The sequence below is a fragment of the Perissodus microlepis genome, chromosome 9 (assembly GCF_051167445.1).
Source record: "Perissodus microlepis isolate ML-2025 ecotype Zambia chromosome 9, ASM5116744v1, whole genome shotgun sequence".
Taxonomy (NCBI): Eukaryota; Metazoa; Chordata; class Actinopteri; order Cichliformes; family Cichlidae; genus Perissodus; species Perissodus microlepis.
In genome coordinates, this window is record NC_140469.1 from 15,501,077 (window position 1) to 15,513,375 (window position 12,299).

Genomic DNA, 12,299 nt, shown 5'->3' on the forward strand with positions numbered 1-12,299 from the left:
AAAGTATGGATGTAGTTTCTCTTCATATCTTAGTTTTTCCTCCATGGATAGATAATAATTGACGGCTAGGATGATGAGTCGGTCACATGACTGAAAATTTTGAATTGAGATGCTTTGACATGACCATAAGCAGTTCATTCATGCTCAATAACCCACCAGTGTAGCTGAATTAAAAGTTTTGCAAAGAAGAATTCAATGTGAAAGGCTAATTTCCAATTATTGCTAAGGCTTGATTGCAGTTCCTACTACAAAGTGTGGAACAACCAGGTATAAGGGTCATGGAACAATTATTTTTTCTGACCGCAACGTTTACAAGACTTTTTTTTGTTGTGTCTTCAGGGTTGTTATTTGCACCTTGGTCTTTTCTCATTGACACCTATATGGGCTCAAAATGTGGTCATAAATATTTTGTACTTGTGAAAAAGATTTGTATGTGTAAAAAGAATTTGTGTGTGCGTAAAAAAGATTTGTATGTGTAAAAAAGATTTGTGTGCGCGTAAAAAAGATTTGTATGTGTAAAAAAGATTTGTGTGTGCGTAAAAAAGATTTGTATGTGTAAAAAAGATTTGTGTGTGCGTAAAAAAGATTTGTATGTGTAAAAAGAATTTGTGTGTGTGTAAAAAAGATTTGTATGTGTAAAAAAGATTTGTGTGTGCGTAAAAAAGATTTGTATGTGTAAAAAGAATTTGTATGTGTAAAAAGAATTTGTGTGTGTGTGTAAAAAAGATTTGTATGTGTAAAAAAGATTTGTGTGTGCGTAAAAAAGATTTGTATGTGTAAAAAAGATTTGTGTGTGCGTAAAAAAGATTTGTATGTGTAAAAAAGATGTGTGTGCGTAAAAAAGATTTGTATGTGTAAAAAGAATTTGTATGTGTAAAAAGAATTTGTGTGTGTGTAAAAAAGATTTGTGTGTGGACTTAGCCCAAAAAACCCCCCTGCAAGTTACAAGTACGAATTTTGACCATATTTTCTTCCTTTCATCTGATTGGTCAATGTCATGTCAATCACAAATGTAACAATCCAATCAGAGAACAGATGGGTTTGGCTGTCGGAGGGGCGCTTTTTTGAACTGCAGGTCCTTGAAGGGTAATACAGTTTGAAGCTGGAGGATCTCTATATAAATATCCGATAGCAGCTAGGTCCCCTAACTTTCAGCAGCTGTTGAAAGGATAAAGTTGTGCTATATCAGTGGTTAGAAATACCATTATTACTTTAGGATTAGTTTAACACAAAGTTAGGGCTGACCCGGGACCATTGCTGTGAGTCACAGTGTGCAGCATAAAAGTCCTTTCACATCGGATGCAGGATGTGCTGCTAATGCTAACTGCTAACTAAAAGCAAAGGATCCAGAATTTGTTGCGCTGGCTGCTGGGCTCTGTGGGTTTTTGCAGCAGCTCTACCTGTAATAGATGCACCTGCTCCTTGTCTTTTCTGTCTCTGACTTTATGTCCTCTACAAGAGTTTCTGTTTTTTTTGCTGATTCTTCAAATGTTCAATAAAAACATGTATGCTAATTCATAACGAAGAAAGCTTTGTAATGAAGACTGTCATTTCCAAAACACTGCCCGCCCCCACCCCGCGGTCCACAGCGCTGTTGAAAAGGCTATGGAAGTCCCTATATTAAACACATAGACCTGTGACATAAAAATCACCAAACTCGGACGACCACAGACTGTTTTTCCTTCGTGGTGATGAAGGAAAACGCTGGGTTGGCATGTAAAAGGGCATTTATTCCCTTCAAAGACCTGCAGTTCAAAAAAAGCGCCCCTCCGACAGCCAAACCCATCTGTTCTCTGATTGGATTGTTACATTTGTGATTGACATGACATTGACCAATCAGATGAAAGGAAGAAAAATAGGGTCAAAATTCGTACTTGTAACTTGCAGGGGTTTTTTTTAGGCTAAGTCCACACACAAATCTTTTTTACACATACAAATCTTTTTTAAACATACAAATCTTTTTTACGCACACACAAATCTTTTTTACACATACAAATCTTTTTTACGCACACACAAATCTTTTTTACACATACAAATCTTTTTTACGCACACACAAATTCTTTTTACACATACAAATCTTTTTTACAAGTACAAAATATTTATGACCACATTTTGAGCCCATACACCTATCCCCTAAAGTAGCATACTGTGGTTTATTTTAATGTAGATGATAACAGTAGATCATATCCTACTATCAGCCACAGTCATTCCTGTTGTCTGTCTTAAAAGACTGTTGGTCACAATTAACACAGTGTCACAATTTAAGAAAAAATAACTTATTCAAAAATATAAATCTGTTGCTGCTGTAATTTTAATTCAGTGCCAAAGGGTATAAAGTCCTGTTATTAGTTACCAAGCGGTGGTAAAATTATACTAAGACTTGCATAGAAAGTTACATTTATAGGCTATCAGGAAAAAGGTTTTCTAGCATTTCCTAAATCTACACTTATAATAATGGCATTCCATTTACAGTCAGGCCATGCATTTTTATTGCAGTCTGCACTGTTATGGCATAAAAACAGGATATTCAAGTTTTTAGATTGATTGTTAATAGAAATTCTAGAGAGACTTTACTGTGTGATTTAATTATTGCTTCTAGTGAGTGGATACCTCAGGTCTAACAAATTTTAAATGGTTTGTTTTTGGCTCAATCCTGAAATTAGAGCAATTAGAGGTGCTGCTGGAGGTTATCGTTGGCATTTTATTCATTGTGTGTCTGCTAGGTTAGTAGAAACTAGGCTAGGTTAAAGGCGAAAACTAAAAATCACAGGCAAAGGAAGAACCACAGTCCACATTTTAGGTGTAGCTCGAGATATATTTTTAAAACATTACCCACAGGCCTCTCCGTGGGGCTCAAAAGTGTTAGAGGGCCACAGAAGGCTGACAAACTTCACTCTTTTCCCCCCAAACAACAAGTGAACCATTTGCAATGGCATCTTAGTTGGAAAACTCACTACAGGGGCCCCATGTAGGGATACGTGCAAAGGACACCAGCTGCTTCAGAATGTGAGGATGATATAGAGGCCTAATAAGCATTATTGTCAGCTGATTTTTTTAATGTTTTATGTATGTAACTGACGTGGCAAATATCATGTCCTTTGGTCCATTTTCAGGTAGTTATAGCAGAAAAGGACATAAAGCAGGAAGGAACCCTTGAAAAGGTTTCAAAAACTCAGTTCTGTCGAAACCTTTTTTTTAAATTTAGCTTTAAAAGCTGTTGCATATTGGCAGCCCAAAAATGGGTTAACCCTATTTTTGATCTTCTTCCATTTACTAGCCTGAGGTAACACAAACGCAATTTCCTGCACATAACCAATGCTGTCATTGACGAGCTATGCTCCACACAAAGAATGTTTCTGCGTTATATAAGGCATAGTGGGAGAAAGTAGGTAAATATGTCAAGGGCTGTCCATTTATCCCTCTGTCTTTCTGTTCTTTCCATTCCCAGACAAAACACCCACACACGCACCTCAGGCACCTACAACCCTCATTTTACTCTTTGTGTGTGTGCGCGTCAGTGTCCTTTGCCCTATGTAAGCTCTGGAAGGCATTGCTACAACAAACAGGGTGGCTTAGAGACAGGAAGAGAGCATAAAAAGAAAGCATAAGTAAAAGAAGTAAGAGGGTGATTTTTCTCCCTTCTATTCCCATGGGTCTTGCAGCACGGCTTTTCACTTGAGTTGCCACATTTCATTTCCTGCTGTTCATATGTGTGTGTGTGTGTGCATTGTGTGCATGTGTAAGCTATGTGAAGGTCTTGCTCCACAGTGGTGATTTATAGCGGCGGGCTTCGGCCCTATCTGTTTTCGATCAGTCTCATGCTTGGCTCTGGCTTTCCTCCAATGCTCCCCTGGCCCACCGGACACCGAGTCTGGGTGGGACCCCTCTGCAACTGCCTGGAACCGGTACCACAAATAAGCTCTCCCTACTCCTCCGTTCCCCACTTCTCAGGCTCAGCCTGCTTTTCTCCCGCTCTCCCCTTTCACTAACTTTCTCTCTTTATGTACACAATTTCACAATCACTGTCCAGCATCACGCGCAAACACATCCAGCCACTCTTGCTTATTCACTCCCACTGTCTCTCGTCCATTGTCTCACTCTTGTTGTTTCTTGCTCTCACGCTCTCGCTTACCATCTGACACCAGCTTTAAGTACTCAATCACATGCAAACATGCAAACACTCTCACATGCACTGGGCAGTCACAGAAACTCACATGGATCACATTGACTGCCTCCTCCCCCCCCCCTCCCCCCTCCCCCCTCCAATTCTCTTTGTCCACTGCTGATGTCATGTTGGCTAACACCTTTCATTTTTTATGATGCTGCATTCAGAATGTGCAGGCCTGCAAGTTTTACTTGTGTAAATTCAAATTAAAGTTGTCATCATGATTGGGAGGAGGGGGGAAAAGTCCTAGCATTTGTGTCATTGTTGGCAAGGGGCCACTTGTTGTAGTACGAGCAATAAGTTCTGGATTCCATTTGTTTCCTTCAGCTTTTCTGCTGCTCTGGAAAGGAATGCAAACTTCATTGTTCATTATGGGAAATACTGTCAGCAGGTTCCCAGAAACCTTACACTAGAGTAAGCTACAATTGTGCAAAACTCTGTCCTTGTTTGTGTATTTCTGTCTGTGATTGTAAATGTTAACTGAAACAGGAAGTGACCTGTCAGTCAAGTGCTCGCTCCAGCGCTTTCTCCCAGCTGTTGGTCCATATGCACACACAAACAAGCCCACAGACATATGCACAGACACACAGACAGCTGGTCTTCCTGTCTCTGGTGACCTTGGCTGGGCTTGGAGGCTCCTCATGGGTTTCACATTCACTCATCCCCACATCCTCTTCCATCTGAACGAGCTGCCAGCTCATCCTCCTTCTTTTATCCTCTCTTTACAATTCCTTGCATTCTTTTAATGCCTTGTACTCCTTCCTTTCACTTTCACCACGGCCACAGAGTAACAAACGTATTGAATCCCAACCCATGGGCATTTCCTGCTTCTGCAACACTTTCAGGTCAGTGATGTCAGAGTCCAGAAAGCTTTAAAATGGTGCTGTTGTGTTCAGCTGGCTAGAACTACAGCAAGTATTGTCCAGTTTCACTTGTTAGACCACAAAGGTGCCTCGGCCAGGCCATTTGGGACATTTCCTCATTATTTTCAAAATAATATAACAAGAACCTTTTTTCTGTGACTAAACTTCCTTTGAGGTTCGGGTGGGTCTATGTTTGAAGACATAAAAACTGGAGCAGGATGCCAGTGAAGTGACGGTGCTGTTTTCCATCAAAGATGAAGTCATAGACACTCTGTTGATATTGGTGGATGCTCCGTTTGTGTCTCTGTGTTTGTGTTTGAGAGTGAGAAAGAAAGAGGCTGTGTGTGTGTTTCCCAGCAGACGCTTTGATAGTGCTTGGACCTGCCAAAACACAAGTAACTGTCAACTATGTTTGGTGATGAAATGCCAGTTTAGGAGCTCACACTTGTAGACACACAAATGGACACAGTTGGGCACCCACATAGACAAACACTCCTTGGTATTGTCTTATTGTAAGTAGCTAAGGAATCTGTATTCATGAGATTTCAACGCTTAATTATGAGATCCATAATAACCTTTTTCTCTGTTCTCTTTCCTAATGTCATTCCTTTATTCTGTTTTGCCTCTTTTAACTCTTTATACTTTTCTTTGTGTCCATTTATCTATTCATACTAACATCTTTTTTTAAAATCTTCACCTCCCTCCCTTCCTCCCCTCCTTCTTGACCCCTCCAGCCCAAAAGGGTCTGCTCCACCTAAGCCCAGATGTCTATCAGGAGATGGAGGCCAGTAGAAAGCAAGGTGGCAGTGCTCCGGGCCCCGGGAGCACCAGTAGCAACTCCGTTAACTACATGGCATCAAAAGACATGGGGCCCTGCTCTGCCCCGCTACCCCCAGGACACCCTTCTTATTACAGTGGCTCATCCTCCTCACCCAGCCCAACCGCTACCATGGCCAGGGAGCTGCTGCTGAACGGTCAGTCACCCACAGCCGAAGCCTCATTGCCCATGAAGGGGAAGAACCTGGCCTGTGGTGTCTCGGTGCAGCCAGCACAGCAGCTGGACTACCTGGCTCGCATCCAGGGCTTCCAGGTAAGATGCAAAAGAGGTGAACCTCTAAAATTTCTGTACATCTAAAAAATAATTTTTGTTACATGGTAAGTGGCCTGTGTTATGCCTAGGGATGGGTACCGGTATCCGGTGCCATCATGGCACCGGTTCTGACATAAACGGTAGTAACCAGACCGAAAAGCAGCGCACATTTCGGTGCTTTATTTCTGTGCTTTTTTTTCCTGAGCTGTGATACACTTTAGATTCTAGCCTATCATTTTACGTTTCCGAGGATAGTAGGCGGGTCCAGGTACGTACGTTCTTTTAGAGCAGAGCTACAGATTAAAAATGCCCAAGGCGAAGCGGTCAAAAGTCTGGCTGTACTTCACAGCAAAAGATGCAAACTCAGCAGCCTGCAGCAAGTGCTTTAAGCTGATACTGTGATACTGTCAAAGGAGGTAACACCTCAAATCCGATGAAACACCTGGCGACGCATAGCGTTTTTTTTAAAAGCCGAGAAATGCGCCGTATTTGATACCGAGCACATCTACTGCGGGTGTGGTGCCTGTTATCGGACCCGGAGTTAGCAACATCCCCCAAAAACCCAAAGAGGAGAGTCCTGGCCCCTAGCCCTGCCAGTGTAGCAGAAATGATGACGGATGATGATGGCAGCAGCAGCCGTTCTTCTCTGCGTGAGTAGCTTAATGTTGTTCGTGTGTAATTTACGTTGAGTAGGCTAACCACGTTATTACATTAATGCATGTAAGGTGAACTAGCAAACATCATCATAGTTACATGCGGCTGTCTTCTTGTTTGATGGCAGATACTCCCTTCACCCTGGCCAAAAAGGCTAAAATGACCAAAGAAAAAGTGGAAAACAGTTAAACATGAGAGGTTTTTGGACAAAGTTTGTGTTTTTCCCATTGTTTAAGCACTGCTTCCAGCCAAGAGTGATACCATATATGCCCGATAGCTGCAGAAAAGGCTAACATTGTTATCTTTTTACAAAAAAAACAGCTGAACATGAGAGGTTTTTGGACCAATTTTGTGTTCTCCATTCTTTAAGCACCGGTTTGAGCACCGTTTAAGCACCGGCACCGTTTCAAAAGTACCGGTTTGGCACCGGTATCGGATAAAACCTAAACGATACCCATCCCTAGTTATGCCCTACTTTTGCAGTCTTACCAAACATTTTTTATTGGCAGTAATATAGGTGAATTCATTAAATGTGTCACTCTGTCACTGGAAGTACCTCAGCATAGTTAGTACAAAGTTCAGATTGGGGAAACTTACTTGGATGAGAAAACAAGCAAATGATTAAACTACCCATGGTTTCCATTGTACACAGTTCATAGACATTCTGGTTCAAATTTTAACCAGCTTCAATTACCACGGGGTTTCCCACAAGAAATTGGTTGTCAGATGTTGTTTTCTACTGCAGAGCAAACACCAAATGAGCTGATTTGGACAGATCCTGATGGCTCTCATTTGTTACTTTTTTGTTACATTTTATTCATGTTAGTTTCTTGGTAAATATTTAACCTGTCACCCTTTAACTTCTTCACATTTACATAGCCTTAATAAGTGAGTGGCATAATATAACAACATTCTGTTTACAGCCTTATTGGTTGTCTGACAGATTTTGTTTCATTTCCATTGGACACACTCTCAGATCTCAACATGCAGTTTTTATTGGCGCAGAATAAAATAGGATGTTGACTTCTTTGCTCCTAGGAAAAATTGGTGCTTGCCCATTGATTACATTAAAATCTTTAGCATTTTTGAGGCAACCAACTGATTGCCCAGAGAATATAACACTCTCAACCTCTGGGCAACTACGTTTGATAGCAAGGTGATTGCACAGGTCACCTAGTAGGAGGAAGCCTGTCTCCAAATAAAACACCTGAGTCAGCAACCCAGTATCACACCAACATGTGTAATAGACACGCTGGTCCACCGTGTCCATTTCACGCTTTGCCTCTCCAAAACATGAAACGGAAACTGCATTTCCAGCAGGGGAAGATAATATATTTAAAGCCAACAAGTTGCTAGTGAGCAAAAATCATATAAAGTGTGTTCCAGGGTCCTTAATCATCAGAAACGATTAAGCTAAGCGGCTAATATGTATATACATGTAAATATGTTATTAATATCTGTTTAAACACTTTCCCGTGATTTTTTTTGTATGTTGGCTTGAAATAAAATATCTCTCTCTGCTGTTACTGCAACTTCTGCATACATGTCCATTTCACATTTTTGAGAGGCAACACGTGGAATGGACACTGTGGACTAGCATGTCTAATACACACTTTGCTGGATATCTGGTCGGAGTCGGTTTCTACCAGTGAGCATAACCAGTTTCTGTTTTTCTGTGCAATAGGGGACTCGACTCAACTGGTTACCAGCTGGTTTTGTTCTGGTTATATTCCTATCAAAAAGGAAAGTTGTCACCCATGTCATTTTGTTGCTAAATGGTCATCCTGTAGCTACTGCACCGCTATATATAGAGGAATTACTGCTCCAGATCTATGAGGTTCTGGCTGGACTCCAAATGCAAGTTGTTAATATGAAATTCTGTTTAATGTGAATTTCTGCATATGTAGATGCCAACAGATTTGAGGTTTTCACAGATTTTTCACAGTTAATCGCCATATCATTACAAACAGATTGATGCATCAAGACAGCAGCAATTAGACAGAGTCGGTCTGCTGCTATCAGTCTGCAGTTAAATGGGATCGAGATGGCAATTACATGCAATATGTTTGTGATAATATGGCAATCAACTGTTATAAATCAGTTAAAAATCTCAAATCTTTTGGCATCTACATATACAGAAATTCACAAGTCGCTTTGACGATGCCAACTGAACGCAAGCGAATTTGATCACCATCTTTGAAGCAAATGTTTCAAAGTTGAAAAAAAAAGTTCAAAAATCTGAATTTTTCCTGTTTTGCTCAGTGAACTTTCTTGCTGCTTTAACCTTTATTATTCTTGTGGAATAAAGTCTTGTCATTTAAACTGGATTCAATTATGTCATAAATTTAATAATTCCAACTAAAAAAAGTTAAAGACACCCCCCCCCTTCTCCTCCAGCACTACACCCATACAGTAATCACACATGACATGACAGATGTTAGCATGACCATGCATAAATATGATCAACAACTGTGTCCAAATTCTTCTCCCTCTAGAACAGTGCTACAAATAAAAATGTGTTCTTCATCAGCCGTGTGTTTATAAAGAAGATATTTGGACAGTTAAAAAGAAAAATGAAAATACACATTTAAAGTATGTGCTGGAGGTTGCCGAGTCTACAGTATCATAGAATCATCACAGCGGTTGTCCTACAGCACAGTGGGACTTGTGTGTGGAGCGTACAACCTAGAACTGCTCGATAACACCCTATCCATTTTCTGTTTCTCACATTATTGGCACGCCAAGGATTTAAAGCTGGAACTAAACCTCACAGGTGTTTCTGTCAGTACTAGACTGGACGCACACATACACTTGCTCTTAGGTCTCTGTGCGTCCAAGAGGGAGACAACCCGCTGTCTGTTTTAATCTGTCCCGGCCGATCTGCTGCACATACCTCGCCACTGATACCAGCGCCTGCTCATTTAAGCTGCAGATGCTTTTTATCAGTTTGAGCGAAAACATTTTATCTTAACCTGCTGAGGGTTCCTTTGAAAGGCCTTTGTTATTGCTCTGAGCCTTCCTGTGTGTGTGTAACCTGAGAGAGCTCTGCTGCCTGGCCAAGCCCAGACACACTTGTACATATGCGCAAATACACACACACACACACACACACACACACACACACACACACACACACACACACACACAGCAGGTTCTGTTTAGTGGAAATGGAAGAGCTGGGCAAAGCCTGTGTGTAAAGTTTAAGTTGGTGTTGTTGCCAAACATTACAAACTGTAACCCATTTCACATTGCTGCAAATATATTTGTCTGTTCATCCTCCCATGCGTTTCTGTGAATAAATACACAAACCATAATCGGTGTACTCACATATTCCCGTGTGCTTGTGTGTGTGTGCATGTGTGTGTGTGCGCATTTCTTAAGTGAGGAATTCAGGCTGTAATTGAGACACGCAGACAATATGTGTTCTATTGAGGGGATGTTTCATATCATGTGGGTTTGTAATGAGAACCTCTGGTTGCTTACAGAGCCATGCTAGGCAGGCTTTTTAAGGCTTATGTATTCTTATGTGTTTTTGTGGCCAAATCACCACAGATTTCAAATGTTTTTGCCAAAAGCTGCACTTGTCTGCTTTTCCAGTGGTCACGTAATGTGCTGCTTTGTGTTGAGCCGTCTTCCTGTCAGCCATACTCAACAGCAAACGAGTAGTCAAATCCACACTAAGATCTTTTTAGCAATTTAATATTAATCTGCTTGTCTGATGTATAATTATTAGAAAAATGTAATTATGTCATCCAAGTGAGCGGATTACAGAGACCTCCTAGTGGTGGATGAAAGGAACAAATCAAAAACGAAGGACATTCTCATAGTGTCTGTTTCATCCATCCAGCGCTGCAAACAAAAGCCGGGGCCTACCTGCTAAGCCCCACTTTGATTTGATTGGAAAATGGCCTCTAGTGGAAGCTCCGATTGGATAAGCAACAGTGTATTGTACTCATGCCAGCTTGGAGCAAGGATGCTGTCACTTATTCCAGTGTTTTTGTACGTATGTGTGTCTCTGTGTATTTGCTATTAATTTGGCTAGTGTGTTGTTGGCACGCTGGGTATGTGTGCTGGAAGTGGGGCAGAAACAAAACAAAGCAGGAGGTAATAGACAACACATGGAACAGGATGAAGAAGTGAATGAAAGCTACGTAACAGATTCTCAGTTTCTGTGTCCATGTACCTTTTTCCTGGCCTACTACTTCTATCATGTTTCTGTATGTTATGTCCATTTCTACGTGTTTGACTCTGGTAGTCACCAGTCAGTTATTGCTGACCGCCTCATATTATTAAATGTTACCTCAGTAAGAAATGAGCCGGGGAACAAGTTTATATAAGATATCGGTGATTGATGGAATGCTAATGATATTTTTCCCATCAGCTCCACATGGTGCTATGGTACACATCTGGACCACAACAGATCTGCTGCTGTGGACCTGTTTTATTCCTCCTCATGCCTTCATACCTGAATTTTATTTTTTAAAACTAAGCAGGCATTTATCAGAGCGGCACTTTCTGCTTGGCAGGATTTCACATATTTAAAAGTCGATAAATGAAAAAGAAGGGAGTATAAATGTTATCAAAAGGAGTCACATATGTGTGCACCAATATTGAGTGTTTCAGCAGAAAATTCCTTTTTCAATAATAACTTTGGCTTTTCTTTATAAAATGTTTTCAGTCTACTTGCAGATTTATTTTCAAGATACTCACCTAATGCATTCCTGGTACTGGGATGTTTGTGAACAGGTTATGGAGTCACTAAGCATTCAGTCTACAGCAGTATTTTCCTTGAATTTTGCACATTTTAGATACTCCACAAGCTACTGGTCAAACTGAAAGCTCATGTCACACTTGGCAGAATGTGTTGGGGCACAATATCGCGCTTTCAGGTTGGCCTCATTTGTATTTATGTGCAAGCGCTTCAGGTCATGTTTCATGATTGTGTAGCAGGAGTAAAATGCAAGCCATTACTCTGCCTCTCCAGACAGTTGGGGCTTTAAAATATGAGAATATCTGTTCGGTCAGGTGCAAACAATACAAGGCTGTACTGGGAGAACCTGGGTTTTACTACTTAAAAAAATCAAATTTTTCAGTTTGAAGTGTAAGAATGGGCTTCTCTGTAAATAAGGTCCACTATAATGGCAATGGTAATAGTGTTTTGCTCTTCATACTCTTAAAACCCTAAGCTATATCGGCAGATAGAGTGAAAGGGGTAACTTTTTTTCAGCAAAAGTTAGAATTTACACCCTTCCTGAGTTTGTATCTTGGATTTGCAGTGAGACACATGACAGAATCACTTTCTTAAGTGTAACCTAGTTTTCAACAAACCTGCACAATTCTTACATTAAAGCATAACATATTAGATTACTTGATGTTTCCCAAACCATTGACAGAATCGCAGTAAAAGGTGCACAATGAAATGTACAAATATGTAACCACTTAGTGGATTAAAAAAACTGATAAGGTCTACTTACTTGGGTATGCATTACAGTGGACAGAGATCAGCACACTGCACTGTCATTCCAGC

At 40.7% G+C, this 12,299-nt stretch overlaps 1 protein-coding gene across 2 annotated transcripts in view; it reads left to right on the top strand.

Moving 5' to 3' along the window:
• stau2 (staufen double-stranded RNA binding protein 2) overlaps positions 1-12,299 on the top strand; it is a 105,034-nt gene that overhangs the window by 52,476 nt on the left and 40,259 nt on the right. For both annotated transcript variants that reach the window (XM_084939197.1, XM_084939196.1), the window contains exon 12: positions 5,763-6,118. In XM_084939197.1, coding sequence (XP_084795323.1) covers positions 5,763-6,118 — 356 coding nt within the window. The remainder of the gene's footprint in view (positions 1-5,762; positions 6,119-12,299) is intronic.